Below are 15,788 nucleotides of genomic sequence, written 5' to 3' on the forward strand. Positions count from 1 at the left end.
GCTCCACTCATTTTCTCCCTGCCTTCCCATCCCAATCTCCTCTTTGTCCACTACCAATGCTTTCCAGGCTGCCTCCTCCAAGATGTTGAGGATGGTAAGATAGGAGGTAATAGCAACACTCCTGGTTATTAGTTTGGGCTTTGGGACCCCAAACTTGCCCAGCCCTCTGAGTGTCGTATCAGAATCTGTGTAGTTGGTTATTCAGTGCCTGATGAATTGCTGCTAAGGATCCAAAATCTTTTCCTGAGCCCCTAGAGCAGAATGCTTCACCAGGGAAGTAGAATTGAAGCTGAATTACTACCTTTTCTTCCCTAATTGCTACTTGCTTAGTCCCCTTGGGTGTGATGCTAACTCTATCCTTGCAGGGTGCATTTTACAGAGGCAGGACAGAAACTGTCCTTGGAGATCATAAATTTCAGCAAGGCTGACGTGCATGTTGCACAGGTTGTACATTGCACAACATATCCTGCTAAGGCAGTAAGAGGGGACCAAAGTCCAGTCTTGGCTCCCCTTACTAAGCCATGCACCCTTGGCACTATGTCTGTTTATCTAGGACAATTAGTAAAATTGTGTGCTAATTTGCAAAAGGTACTACAGAATCTAGTGTCCATGCTGAAACCTATCCTAGTGGGGGCAGGAAGGGGGTACTGGCTTTGGCTGGATTCAGAAGCCCTGCAGTCATTCAGGGCCCTAATTTACAGGCTTCTCTGAGTAGGTATGAAAGCTCACAGCCTAAAGGCATGAGGGGATTTCAGTGAGCTCTATTATCTGCTGGTCAGCAAGCTAAATGCTGTAAAATCAGTCATACCCCTGCCCAGCAATTTTCCTCCATCCACTCAGCTTTGGCCAGAGATGCCCTCACTCCCTCTTGGACCTCTGCCACCTGGCCTGTGGGTGTTTCAAAATGAATTACCAGATAAAAATGATTCTTCAGCTTGTCACCTCAAAGCAGAGCACAGGCTCCTCATTGTGGTCCAGGGCCTGCGGACCTGGGTGCTGAGCCCCCAAAGTGGGCAGAGCCATGCACCCCCACAGGTGTCAGATGAGGATGGAAGTTGTTTCTCAAGAGTCTGGGAGCAGCAGACATCTGAGTTAGAGTGACTTGAGCAGCCTGAAATTTCAAGAAGTTATTCAGGAGAGAGCTGTTACCCTTCTTACACCACCTGGGGCTGACTGTCAAGGGTTTCATCCTCTACTGCCTTCTTTTCAGAAGAGCCAGTGGTGGTTGGCTTTGTGGTTGGAGCCCTGCTGGCAAGCAGCTAAAATCAGGAACCCCTTGTGTTGGGTGTATAGAGCTTCCTGCACACTCAAACGTAATAGCACTGATCACGCGTTTACCTCATACTCCTTATTTAGTCGCTGCACTTTTGTCTTCCTCATTATGTTGTCAATTCCCAAGAGAGTAAGGGAGCCATCTGTCTTGTTCCCAGATGTACCTGGCACAGGTGGGAACTCAAGAAAACCCTGTTGAGCAGGAGGAGTTGATAACGCAGTGGGTGACAGGTGAAAGAGAAAACCTAAGGTTTAGTGTTGAGGCAGGCCTCCCTTCCTTTCAACGGTGTGGGCTGGATGGGCAAAGCAGAAAGCCATGATCTGGCTTGATGTTCACACCCCAGGGCAGATCAGAGAAGGCAGAGCAGCCAGGAGTTGCAGAGCAGAAACATTTGGGTGCCAGGTGGGGTGTGCAGGATGTATAGTGGATGAAATACTTCTTCTCTTATAGTTTACTTTCTCTGGCATTAGTATAACCATGCCAACATTCTATTGATTAGCATTTGCATGGTATCATTTTTTATCTTCTTGCCTACATTTCTCTTGTTGACATTCTCTAGTTTCAGTATCCCTGCAGACACTGACCCTCCAAGGCTGAGGAACCTCTTGGTATGTTCCTGCCTCCTATACAGTTAGTTCTGGGAGGGCAGAGCCTGTCTTCTTTGCTTTGGACCCTCTCCTACCTCCCATAGCTTCTCACCCAGTGCTGTTACTTCATGGTCTATCAAAGTGGACTTTTCTCCCATCTCTCGGCAAGGTAGGAAATTCACTCTTAATGAACAAAGAAGCAGAAGTCACAAGATGCCACAACGCAGAGATGGGTCACATCTTCCACTTTCCCTTTACTGCATAAAAATCATGAAGCAGGTATTACCTGCTCAACTTTCGGCCTCTGCCTCCTTGTGCTTTCTTTATACTTTTCTTCAACTGACCATTCACAGCTGTCCTGAAAGGGGAAATTTCATGTCCCCTCTTATCATTTCACTCAGGACAGAAATGAAAGACCTATGATGACACTGAATTAGTGTTCTTTTACCTTATTTGAAACACTGATGAACCATCTTCTCCCCAGTTTTGCATAGAAATATAAATGTCAAGTGTAATTTTAAAGGAAGAGATTTTGTTGACAATTTAAACACTGTGTAATTATAAGAAAGAACATTTCAACTGACACACTACTGAAGTCTTCCCTTCCGCGGCAGATAGACATTCCTTTATTGGCAGAGGCACATAAGCCTTGGTGTAGCTCACAAAGGAAACTTGTTATATGGCAGCCCCTGAAGGTCTCATGGTCTTCCTAGGGGAGACTCACTGACGGCTTCCAACGGACTTCAATAAAGCTTGACACATTGTAGGTAGCAGGGGTTGCCTCGGAATGAATGAAGGATGATTGCTTCTCCTCAGAGGCCGAATATTCCCATTTTTCTTGATTACAACAAGTCCATTTACTAGATGAATGGAGCATACAGTCTATAAGGTCACTAGCAGCATGTAACTAAGAAAAAATCTCCAATCTCCTTCCAAGCTCCTCACCCATTTAACACACAACTGTCTACACTTGAAATAATCAAAACACCCCATCAGTGTGAGATAAAGGGCTCTGAAGCCATGCAGCTTATCCATGAAATCCTGATTTAGGAAAAGCAAGTGAACATCCATCAAGGGTGGAAAAAAATAATAGCTTCCTTTGACCTCCCACTTCCTTTGACCTCTCACCTTTCAGTGAGAGATGATGCTTCTTTAGGTCTTTCCCCATAGCTAAGCCAGAGATTTGACTGAGTCATTGGAACAGAATCAGCCAGCTGTGGGAGAAGCTGTCTGGAACTTCTAAACCAAGCCACTGTCATCATCGAGGGCTGGATGGCAAGCAGTTTCCTCCCTTGCACCAGTTCTCATCAAATGGTAGTGGCTGCATTGAGCACAGTAGTGTAGAAGTATCTGACGCCTGATCGAAGGCTTGATGGAAAAGAATTTCTAATTGCTTAGCAATCCCTATCTTGGTTATTGTTATGAAAAAATTACCCAGAACTTGGAAATAAGGCAAAAATACATCTGTGATCTTTTTAGTATCATGCCAAAGCATTGTCAAAAAGCCTTCTAAGAGCCAACTGACTCTCCAAGGAAATGTGGACTTATATATTGATTACAGACCTAACTCTGTAAGGGTAGATATTAACTCAGAAAAAAAAAAAAAAAACTTAGAAGGTGCAGATTACTTTTACGCAGTAGAGATGCAAATGATTTCTGATCAGCAGAGAATATTGACCCAAACATTATGAGTATATTGTTCTTTCGAACCTTAACCAGTTTTCTATGTCATTCTAATCCAATTCTAGCAAACTTCTATTATCTTAAGAGCACTATATTTCATCAGTTCTTATATCCTCTCTGAGGCCAGTTCTGCCATCCCGTTGGCTCTCTCACTAATGAGTTAAATAAAACTTTGGAGCATGCTCACTGTGCATTTGAGATTTTAATCTTTTCTGAAAATTATTCCTTGACAGTATGGAAGGAGGAGGGATGTGGCGTGGAAGTTGTGAGCTTTTTGTTTCTGGCCTCGAGTCCAGAGGAAGAGAGGGCTTTGAGGATGTTGCCAACATAGGTGTCTGTTCTGCAGCTCATCCCAGGTTCTCCCTCTGCCAGGGAGCTAGCTCTGTAGGTATAGGCAAATATATGTGCTGTCAGCTGCCTGCTTGGGCCACTCGGTTATCTAGTGACGAAGAGAGATCATGTTGCCTCTCAATATGAGAGAAGATTTTAGGGACCTAACGAAATCCCATCCACTGTGCAGGAGGGGAAAGTAGTCCTCTGACCTTAAAACAAGGAGAGACTGGTAGAGTTTCCCCAGTTCTCTTATAAACCTCCCTGGGAAGGTATCCCGTCAAACACCCCTCTCCCTTACATCTCCCCACCTGCCCAAGTCAAACCTTAGTCTCATCCCTTACATTACAGCCTGAAGCCTCTGTCCAAGGGAGGCCACATCACATCTTGGGGTTATGAAGTTGTTTCTCAGTAGAAACCAAAAAGTAGCGATGGGAATTCAGAGACTACCTGGGTCCCCATCCTACTGTGTCCCTGTAGGTGGGGCAGAGTCCTAGTGCAAGAGAGGAGGAGAGGGCTACGGGGATGGCGCACCTCTTTGCAGGGGGTGCATCTTTCTTGGACCCATTCACCCTGAGGACCTATGAAGATGTGGGACTGTGTTTTGGGAGTGGGCCTTTGAAACCACTGTGGTGAGAAGAAGGGGATAAATTAAGAGACTTGTGATTGCAAGAAATAGAAACTGAGTTCTGGCTCTGAAAAAAAAATAGGAGTTATTTGAGTATATGTATATATGATTCACATATATATATATACTTCACATAATCAAGGGAACCCTGGAAGATCAGGTTTGAAACATAGAATTGATGGGACCAGGTGTTTCCAAAGGACCAAGAAACAGGAAATACAACAACTATCACTTGTGGGAGACTGCCACCATCACTCTTCATATCCCTCAATTTCATACCCTAGGAAGGTCATACATTTGTTTATGATACCCAAGTCCTAGAGACTAAGATTTTGGGAGAGGAAGGAGTTAAATCTCTGGCTTCTGTAGTTGGAGGAAAGGCATTATTTTCCACCAAGATCTCACACCTGGGGAATGACTTCCAAATAGGAAGGTAGGTGAATGCTAAATAGCATGCCATCAACCCCCATCAAAAAAAAAAAAAAAAAATCTGGCTATTGCAATGGCAATGGGCAATGGCATGTATTGGCTTAGCCCATTTATGATTTTTTTCAGTCCCATTTTTCTCCTACCATGGATATTGAAGATGAAAGTGTGAGTTTTGTTTTCACCAATGAAAATTTCTTGCACAAACATTTAAGTCTTATCTAAAAATCTTACCACGTCCAAAGAATAGGATGTTTCCAGTTAAGATCGTCTCTATATGTAATTAGTTCATCTTGGACAGTCAGGAGAGAGCATAGGACAATGCCAAAGAGAGAAGCTGCAAGATATCCAGCAGCGAATCATTACCTATTATCAGAATAAGAGGAAGAACAGAAAGTGGAGCTAAACAAAATTACCTCTGTGGTGAAATTCCCAGGGCAATTACCCGGTGGCCAGAACACTCTCACATGGATGGAACAAACTGGGAAGAACAAATAATTCAGGACAAAAGCTTTGCGTCTCTTTGTTGATCTTCCTGTTTCACATGGTAAGCTGATATTCTCACTTCAGTCATCTCCATATTTTGCAATATGGTAAATAAATTTTGTGATGTTCCAGGACAAGATGTGTCACCAGACCAGACGCAGTGTACCTAACACTGTTCTCCTAGCCAGTCGTGAGGGATTCTCAAACTTGGGCGTGCATCTCCTAGGGGGCTGATTACAATGCAAGTTGCGGGGCCCACCCCCAGAGTTTCTGATTCAGTAGACATGGTTGGTAGAATAATGGCCTGATGTAATGGCAAATGATAATGATAATGATAATAGCACACGAATCCCTGAAACCTGTGCATATGTGACCTCACTTGGGAAAAAGGACTTTGCAGACATGATTAAGGGTCTTGAGACAGGGAGATAATCCTGGATTATCTGTGTGGGTCCAATATCATTACAAAGGTCCTTGTAACAGTGAGGCAGGAGCGTCAAATTCAGAGAAGGAGATGAGATGAGGGAAGCAGAGGCCGGAGTGATGCAGCCACAAGCAAAGAAATACAGGAGGCCTTTGCAAACCAGAAAAGGCAAGAAATGAATTCTCCCCTAGAGCCTCCAGAAGGAACACAGCTCTCACATTTACTTTAGCCCTGTAAGACCCATTTCAGAATACTGACTTCTAGAACTGTAAAACAATAAGTGTATGTTGTTTAAGCTGCTAAGTTTTTCATAATTTGTTACAGCAGTCATAAAAACCTAAAGTACAATTGCCTTGGCTCCTGAGAACATGCATATATAATAGGTTCTGTGAAAATTAATAAACAGAAACCTCATTTTAAATGGAGTCAGGAGGCCAGAAGGGGGTGCCCTCATGCCTGACTACAACTGCAGACCCAACAGGAAAAAGATTACTACTTTACTAGCAGCAGAAGGAAGGAGGAATATCTCTTTGCTGGGAAATATCCCAGCCAATGAGAGACTGTCACAGCTCAGCCAATGAAAAGCCACTGCACTTTGAACCGCAGTTTCCTCTAATGGACTTTTTGTTTATAACAGCTCCTCCTTTTTAAAAGAATGGTCCTCTGTCTTCTCTGGACCTGCCTGTGGTTCACCATAGATTGCATGTCCTAAATAGCAATTCTTTGCTGTTCATGAATAAATTCATTTTGCTGGTAAAATAATAACTGGCTGTTTTATTGTTTTAGGTCAACTGTCCTCAGGTGGCACTGATTCTGCAAGTCCAGGGACCACACTTTGAGAACCACTGGCTTATAGTGAAACACACAATCCTGAGTCCTCCTTTGGACAGCAGGTTGTATAAAAACTGTGTTCTCTTAACGTGTGAATCATGCAAATGGAAGCCCTGAGCTTTATAACTCTTATCTCCAGAAAGTGCCTATTTTGGAAATCAACACTTAAAACGTGTTTTGGTTTTTTTTTTCCTTTTCTTTCTGTTCTGCCCTAAAGCAATAGTGTAGAACCACCGGACAGTCAGCATGACCAGCCATTTAAAATGTATTGTATTAATATTTTATAATTATTTATCTCACTATATTGTTACTATTTTCTTTGGGAGAAAATTGCAGAGCTTTGTCAGTTGATCTACTCTCCCAAAATCTCCATGGGGTTGGAAAATAGAAAAAGAACCTTCACGTTCTGGAAAAAAAACGGTTTGCAATGAACAAGATGTCTGGACCTCTGCTTCCCTCATGTGAAGCTGGTAGTTTTTATAGTTCCTTTCATGCCCTCTGTTTTCACCAGCTCCTCCTCTTTTGCCTCCCCCAGGTGAACTTGGCTATACCTCTCTTAGTATCTGACATTCCCTACAGTGGGGCTTCTCCACGTAATAATGCTGGCTTTTCCATCCTGGATGCTCAGATGGAGACGCCAAGGATGGTTACTAGGTCACCAATTCAAACAATCACATGCCCTGTGTCTGCCAAAAGGCTACGGGGTCCCTGCTTGAGATGGAAGGCCTCATCCTATTATCCCCAAGGCTTCTGGTAGAGGAAAGGAGAAGAGGTGCACAGAGCACTGATTATATACAGTACCTTGGATGCAATAGTTACAGTGGGATATCAACACACAGTGAGAAAGACTTGATTTGACTGTGTTCCTTGCCATTTCCTCCTCCTCGTCTCCCTTCCCTCTCTCCTTTTACTCTTCATCTCTCTTTCTCTTCCTCCTCTCCTGGCAGGCAATGGAATCCAAATTGGATTTCAATTCTAGCTCTGCCTTTTTCTAGCTGTGTGACAATGAACTAGAAACTTAACGTCTCTGATTCTTAATTCCCTTATCTATTAAGTAGGGGTAAAGATGCCTACTCCATTCTCTGATGGGAACCAGATGAAAGAATATCTGAAATGTATCCAGTGCAAACTAAACCCAATTAATGCTCTCCACAGTGGTCATTTCCACCCTCGAGTAAGTCCTGTTCAACCAACAAAGTTCACAGGAGATGCAGGTAGGAAACCACAACTTTAATGGGAAGCTCAGAATCCCTTTCATTCCAAGACTACAACATTTCCCACTTATTTGCCTATATGGCCTCATTCTTCACATTAGGCTTGCTTAAAGCTCTGGGCATGATCTTTCCATGGCCATGCTTTTTTTTGGCAAAATAATCAAATATGCCAGTAGGGCTAAAGGAAACAAAATAGATCCATGGATAAGTCATTTTCCCTGGTGCATAAAATGCACAGGGGCTCTTAGCAGAGATGGCATGATGGATGTCCAGAAGTACAGGGGAGATGTTCGGATCAGAGAAGTTGTTGATCAATCTTAAATAACCGCGTTGCCTATGGATGTAGTCCTGGCCATAGTCCTCTTGCACGTCAGGGGGGAGGTGGTCCAGGATGCTCTTCTCCAGCTTGTCCCACATGTCACTCGTACCTGTGATATCTGGGATGCAGATAAAAGAGAGGCTCAGATGCTGGGGAGGCCACAACAGGCATGTCCTACCAACCCTAGTTGGGAAGAAGGCCCTTGTGAATTGGCTTCTGTTGGGAAGGACGTTCCCAAACACCTTTTAAAGTATGTACTTTACAACGGTATTTATTATATTCTTTTAAACATACATTACATAACAGTGCACAGATGACTAGGTTTCCACAAACTGAATAGCTCACATAACCAGCAACCAAATCAAGAAATGGACAAACCAGCTTCTGTTGCCTTTCCAGTAGCCACAGTCCTGAAGAACAGAATAAAGTAGTTTTGCCTAACTTTAGACATTATATAAATGGAATCATATGTTATATTGTGAGATTTATCCATGTATTATATGGTCAATAGCTTTCCATTCTGTAATTATGCCATAAATTATTTATTTATTATACTGTGATGGGCATTTGGGTTGTTTTCAACTTAAGGCCCATGAATAGTGCTGCCACGAACATTCTAATACATATCTTTTCATGACTATTATATACAATATAAAATATAATGTACATAACATAGGTTATCTATAAAATATGTATATACCTACATAATATATGTACACATACATACACATATCATTTTTAAAAGTATAGCAGTAATGCCTGCTTCTATGCATGAAATTAAATATATAATGTTGAACATCATTTTGTCTATTTCATGAATATATAATTTTAATTTCATTTTAAATAATATATTAAACTTAGTTTAAATCTGCATTTAAGTTTTAATATATGAATGTGATTAAATATATAAACATATATTTAATGTGGAAGTAAATTCTTATCTATTATATAAAATTTAATAATATCCATATATTTACTACAAAATATAGCAGCAATTTCTGGTCGTTGTATAAATAATAACAATGAGATGCATATGTTTTTAAAATCAGTCTCTTTGGAGGTAACTTACAGTTCTGTGAGTCATTCTACATTCCCTTCTTGTTCATACAAACATATATACACATGTTTGGCTTTGGTTAATTTTGTTTTACCAGAAACAAACAAAAAAACCAAAAAAGAATCATACTGTATGTATTTACCAGGAACTTGCTTTTATTGTTTGTGTTTTTTTGTTTTGTTTTTTTGTCTGATTGCTTAGTAATAAGACACAGACCTGCCTCCTGGCAATGGCTATAGTTTTAAACCAGAGCAGCAGAATTTTCCACTGAGCACCTTTAGTCACCACTTCTCTATCAAAGGACTTCCCAGCTGTTCCTGGGTTTAACCATACCAGGAGACACTGCCATCAGCAGCCTTGCACAGTAAATCCTTTTGTATTTCAGTGTTTGCTTCTGTAGGGTACAGTCCCCAGAGTGTGGCTGCCTGGTCAAAAAACACACACATTTTGAATTTTGGCAGCCACTGCCAGATTACTTTGCAGAAAGGTTGCGGCCACCCACATTTCCTCCGACAAAGTGTGTGATTGCTCAGGGATTGCTGTGGGGATGAATCTTGTTTGCTAGCCTGGGTAACTTCTGGATATCAGGACCGTGGGGTGGTTGGCATTGAGGGGAGCCTCACTATGAATGTAAGCCAGTGAAATCCAATTATACTCATGGAAATGCAAACAGAGTTTCAATTGCTCATTTTTTTACATGAAGTCACCACACCAGACTTAAAGAAATGATTACCCTGACAATTACTACTCTGGAGGCTTCTAAGTCTTGAAAAACATATTTGCGTGAACTATTGTTCCTCCAGCATCTTTTCCCCCAGACTCTACTTTCACCGGCTGGGGGATTCCTTTTCCTCTCCACTTCCTTCCTCTTTAATCACCTCATGGACTTTCTAACCACTCTTGTGGGTACTCTGTTTAGAATTCCCAAACCTCTCTTTCTTGATGACAAAGCCACCAGTCTTTTGTCAACCTTCATCTGCTATTTTTGACACACATTTGCCCATCCCCTGCCGCTCTGGGGCTACACACAATAAAATTGTTAAGATGATCTGGATCCAAATCCCATCCCTGCCTCATATCAAGTCTGTGGCTTGGGAAATTCCTTAACTTCTCTGAGCCTCAGTTTTCTACCTACAAGATGGGAATATTATAATGCCTACCTCATAGGTGAGGATTAAGTGAGATTATGCATGTCAAATCTTAAAATCTGCTAAGCATGCAACATGTTTTAGCTCTTTGTCTTGCAGGGCAGCAAAAACAAAAATCTGGTATGTCACCTCAAATTTCTTCAGAAGCTCTTTGTGTCCCTAGAAATTCTTTTTCTTGTCCCCCCACTTCCAACATCATTCTCCAAATGTAAGTCCTCAGCCCTCCACTGTCTGGTCTCTTGTCTTTCAAGAGCCCATCAAATATCAGCGTGAAGCTGAGGGCAGCATGGTATAAAAGTAAGAACCAGGCACAGTACCTAGAGACCTGGTTTCAAATTCCCCACCATCATGGTGTGCTATTTATTACCTACCCCATCTCAGTGTCCTCAGGGTTGTGGTGCAGCTTAAGACATATGGAAAGAGAGGGAGTAAAATTGGAACAATTTTTAAGGAAACATTTTGGAATTATCCAGTAAAGTTGAAGGCAATTAAGATCTATGATCAAGTCATTTCACTCCTGGCTGTGTCATAGGAAAAAATCACATACACATGCACCATAGGATATGTACCAGAAGGTCCATAGCTGCATTGTTCACAATGGTCCAAAAGTGACCCAAATATCCCATCAATAGTAGAAAAATTGTTGCATATTCACAGAAAACTATATGGCAATTTAAATGAATAACCTACACCCAACAGAGATGAATTGTGAAAATACAATGTTAGATGAAAGAAGCCAGAAGCAAAAGAACACATCCACGTTGATTCCATTCAAAGTTCAAAAACTGGTAAAGCCAAACTGTTGTTTGGGGATGCATATATGGATGGAACATTGAAAGGAATAGCAAATAAACAATTGTTACAAAAAGTAGGAGAGATTACATGTTGAAGGGACGAGAGGGTTAAGACTGCAGAGGATCACATGGGGGCTTCTGGGAGCTGGAAATGTTTTTGATCTGGATGTTAAGTACGTGAATTTTTTATAAAAACTTAAACTATGTGTGTATATGATAGATTTCTCAATAAAAAAATAAGATCAACAACATCAGGAAAGAATGTATAGGAAGTAGCTAGTCCCCAATAAGAACTGCTCCCCCAAAATGTTGGCTATGACAATTTTGATGAGTCCTTGAAATTCTAACTTAACTGTAGGGTTGCTCTCTGATCCAAGCAGAATCTTACATCTGTGTATTGGAAGTTGTCCTTGGCTGTGTCACCAAACCCTTGATCCTGCCCAAAATCAAATTCATCATTTTCCTCTTACACTAGCTGTCAGCCAGCTTTTCTCTCTCGGTCTCTCACACTGCCATATTTGGCTTCATCTTTGACCCACCCTTCTCCATCAACTCCCTTCAGCTCTCCTCCTGGCCCAGGGAGTCCCCAGGTTGGAAGCCCCTCTCAGGACATCTTCTTCCCTCCATTCCTACTGTCCATTCCTACAGCCTCTCAACCTGAGTGGCCCAGGTGTCTTTCTCTGGGTCTCCTTCCTAGAAGAGCCCTTTCACTGAGTCTTCATGCTTCTCCTAGACAGCTCTCTGAGATCCAAGCTGCTGGATGCTTCAAGACAAAGTTCCCCTTGAGACAGGAGGGGAAGGATAAGGGCACAACCATTAAAAGAATGACACAGACTTTGAGGATAGGACAAATACTGTTTAGAACCAGCTAGGCCCAAGATGGTGGAAGATTCAACTTCCAGTAGACCTTGGAAGGTCTCACACTCATTGTAATACAATAGCATGCTAAATGACAAACCCACAGGAGCCATGACAGTTCTGAGGCTGACTTTAAAAGACCGAAAAGTGGGCAGTGGCCCAGTTCCTGGAAATCCTCACTCTTTCCCCAAAACAGTTGGAATAATCCTCCCACTTGTTGGTATATGAAATTACCCAGCCCATAAAAACTAACCACCCCGGCACCCTAGGGCCACTCTCACCTTCAGAGGTGGTCCATATTCTGCCTATGAAATGTCTATCTGTCTAACTAAATTCGCTTTCACTTTACTATGGCTTGCTCTTGAATTCTTTCCTGCGTGAAGCCAAGGACCCTCACTTGATGGCACGTCCCAGGGACTTGCCTGAGACGGGTAACATGACCATTGTCTCAAGCCCCATTCTCCTGCAACACTCTTTTTTTAGATTTTTATGTTGTGCTTTGGGTGAATATTCAAACCTCTAGGGTTTGTTCTTCAGTATGTTAGCAATCCCTCCCAGTGTGTGTCTTCAGTTATACATGTTTTTTTACATCTTCACTTAAATCACCAATTAAATGTTTGATGACCCAGAACTAACGACTGAACCACAGGGGTCATCTACATTTGCCCAGAGTCCAGAATTTCAGAGAGAGGAGAGGAGAGGAGAGGATGACCATCTTCTCCCAGGGTAGAAGGAGGTGTGTCAGTGAGTCATATCCTTCAGAAGGGATGAGGTGGTGTTTAAAAAAAATATGACATCAAAACGTAATTCCTTGGTGAAAGGCGTCAGGGGAGCAACCAACCATTCAGTGCAGGACCTGGCACTTGCCCCTCTATGCTAAAAGAGCCCACCCATCCCAACCTCTCTTTGGTCGACCACTGAGGGGTTTGGCTTGAGCTCTGTCAGGATAAAGGACCTTCAGCATCCCTTTGGAATGAACACTCCAAGGCTCTTAGGTTCAGACACCTACTCGTTTGGAAGCCTCCAGGCTGGATAACAGAGACTTTAACTCCCCAGTTGGATAGCTCTTGTCTCAAGACTGCTGAAAACATGGTCAGAGCCGCCTTTGATGAGCTATAGGCTGCCAGCCTCTCCATTGGGATCGCTCCTATGGAAATAATGGGAGAGAAAAAAAAAATCAGATCTGATGTTTTCATTTGCTCATCCACTAACTATTTAAGCACCTATTGCATGTCAGGATTTGGTATCAGTGGTGACAAGGGCCCTCCGTACCCAGGGGAGCATATATTCTTGGTCACACTATTGTCTGGCTTCCTTTGCTTCTGCTTTCCATGACTGCCTCCGTCACAACTGGTCCAATGACACACCAAGTGCTCAATCTCTCCCAGCTTCTAAGCTAAATGTGATTTGGGTGGGATAAAGGGCATCATCCCCAGCTTCTGACCTTCCAATTTGGCCGACCTACATCCTAAGGTTCTAGGTGGGTTTATGTTTGGGGAAGGAGGGGCAGGGAGGCAATATTCAGCCCATTGAAGCTTATAGTTTAACAAATTGGGTTTAATATTTGTTGCAACAAGGAGTAACACACACCATGGTGAACTGTGGGGCATCTCTGTAAGAGGGTGTGACCGGTCAGAATGGCTATCATCAGAAAGTCTCCAGATAATAAATGCTGGAGAGAGTGTGGAGAAAAGAGAACTGTACTATACTGTTAGAGGGAATGTAAATTGGTGCAGCCACTATGGAAAACAGTATGTAGGTTCCTTAAAAAACTAAAAATAGAGCTACCATAGAATGTGATCCCGCTTCTGGATATATATCCAAAAAAGATAACTCTAATTCAGAAAGATAAAAGCACTCCAATGTTCATAGCAGCACTATTTACAATAGCCAAGACATAGAAAAAACCCAAGTGCCCAACAACAGATTTAAGAAGATGTGATATATATACACAAAGGAATGTTAATATTACTCAGCCATAAAAAGAATGAAATATTGCCATTTGCAGCAACATGGATGGACCTGGAGAATGTTATAGTTAGCAAAGTCAGATAGAGAAAGACAAATATTGTATGATATCACTTATATGTGGAATCTAAAAAAATAATACAAATGAATCTATAAGCAAAACAGAAACAGACTCACTGACATAAAACAAACTTATGGTTACTAAAGGGGAAAGGGAGTGAAGGAGGGATAAATTAGAAGTATGGATTAACAGATACAAATGACTATACATAAAACAGATAAGCAACAAAGATTGACTATATAGTGCAGGGAACTGTATTCAATATCTTGTAATAACCTATAATGGAAAATAATCTGAAATATATATGAATGACTGAATAATCTGAATGACTTTGCTGTACACCTAAAATGAACACAATATTGTAAATCAACCATACTAAAAAAACAAACAAACAAACAAAAAAAAACTCAGTAGACAAATTAGATGGTAGTTTAAACACAGTTAAGAAGAGAATTTGTTACCTAGAACCTAGATCTGAGGAAACCACTAGGGACACAGATGGAAAATATGAAGGAGAGATATGACAGACAGAATAATGGTCCCCCAAAGACAACCATGCCTAATCTCTGGAACCTATAAATATATTAGCTTATATGGAAAAGGGGGAATTAAGGTTGCAAATGGAATTAAGGTTGCTAATCAACAGCCCTTCAGATGAGTAGAGTAGCCTGGATTATCCAGTTGGGCCCAATGTAATCAAAAGCCTTCTTATAATTGAAAGAGGGGAGAGAAGAGCATTAGAATGAGAGAGATGGTCCAGTGTTGCTGGAGTTGAAGACAGAGAAATGGGACCATGAGCCAAGGATGCAGGCAGCCTCTAACACTTAGAAAAAACAAGGAAATGGATTGCTCCTAAAGCCCTCAGAAGGATTGCAGCCCTGCCCAAACACTGATTTAAGACCAATGGGACTCATTTCAGACGTCCACACTATAGAACTGTAAAATAATAGGTTTGTGATTAGAAAAAAAAAAAAAACAGGGTTTGAGAAATAGCTTATTCCAGGAGGGCTAACTAGGGCTAGGGGCAGATGCTTTTATTCCCCCTAAATTACATTTCTTCCAGAAGCTGGGAGAGATTGAGCCTTACACTGGGTCTCTCATTGGATCAGCTGTGAGGGATGAGCTATGGAAGGTAGAAAAGTGGAATGACATTTGGAATAATGATCTCTGCAGATGTAATTAAGGTACAAATCTCATGATGAGACCACCCTGGATTCAGATGGGCCCTAAATCCAATGATAGGTGTCCTTGTAAGAGACAGAAAAGGAGAAGACACACAGAGGCATTTCAGTGAATGCCAAAGATGACTTCATGGGTATTCTGCTCTGCCTAAAACCCCCAAGACATTTGCACAACTATCTAAGGGTGGGTGGAAGATCTCCAGTGTCCCCTGGTCTTACCTTTCCATGCATTCCAGTTCCATCAGCTTTTCTAGACTTCAGTGGTTTTCACCAAACCAGACATGGGTCTAGTTTTGCAAATGTGCTCATCTTTATTCTTCTGACTTCAGAAATTTGTAAATGATTTCTTTTCCCTAACAAAGTCCTTTTTATTCTTCTGTTGGTTACCCTTCTAGCATGCTTCATCCATGGGAGAACATCTTCCTATCCTGAGCTCTCACGCCTGAGTCCTACCTCTATCCAAAAGTTAAAGTTTGCAACATGAGCATCTGAGACCACAAAATGTGGCTCAGCCCACATC

General features: G+C 41.9%; 1 protein-coding gene across 2 annotated transcripts in view; it reads right to left on the minus strand.

Annotated features, from left to right (window-relative positions):
- Window positions 1–7,883: 7,883 nt before the first annotated feature.
- HSD17B2 (hydroxysteroid 17-beta dehydrogenase 2) overlaps window positions 7,884–15,788 on the minus strand; it is a 56,032-nt gene continuing 48,127 nt past the window's right edge. For both annotated transcript variants that reach the window (XM_045505458.2, XM_010967639.3), the window contains 2 exons: window positions 13,068–13,205; window positions 7,884–8,319 (listed from right to left, as the gene is read on the minus strand). In XM_045505458.2, the coding sequence (XP_045361414.1) occupies window positions 7,958–8,319; window positions 13,068–13,205 (500 nt within the window). In that variant the 3' untranslated portion in view covers window positions 7,884–7,957. The remainder of the gene's footprint in view (window positions 8,320–13,067; window positions 13,206–15,788) is intronic.

This window comes from Camelus bactrianus, chromosome 9, assembly GCF_048773025.1.
Source record: "Camelus bactrianus isolate YW-2024 breed Bactrian camel chromosome 9, ASM4877302v1, whole genome shotgun sequence".
Taxonomy (NCBI): domain Eukaryota; kingdom Metazoa; phylum Chordata; class Mammalia; order Artiodactyla; family Camelidae; genus Camelus; species Camelus bactrianus.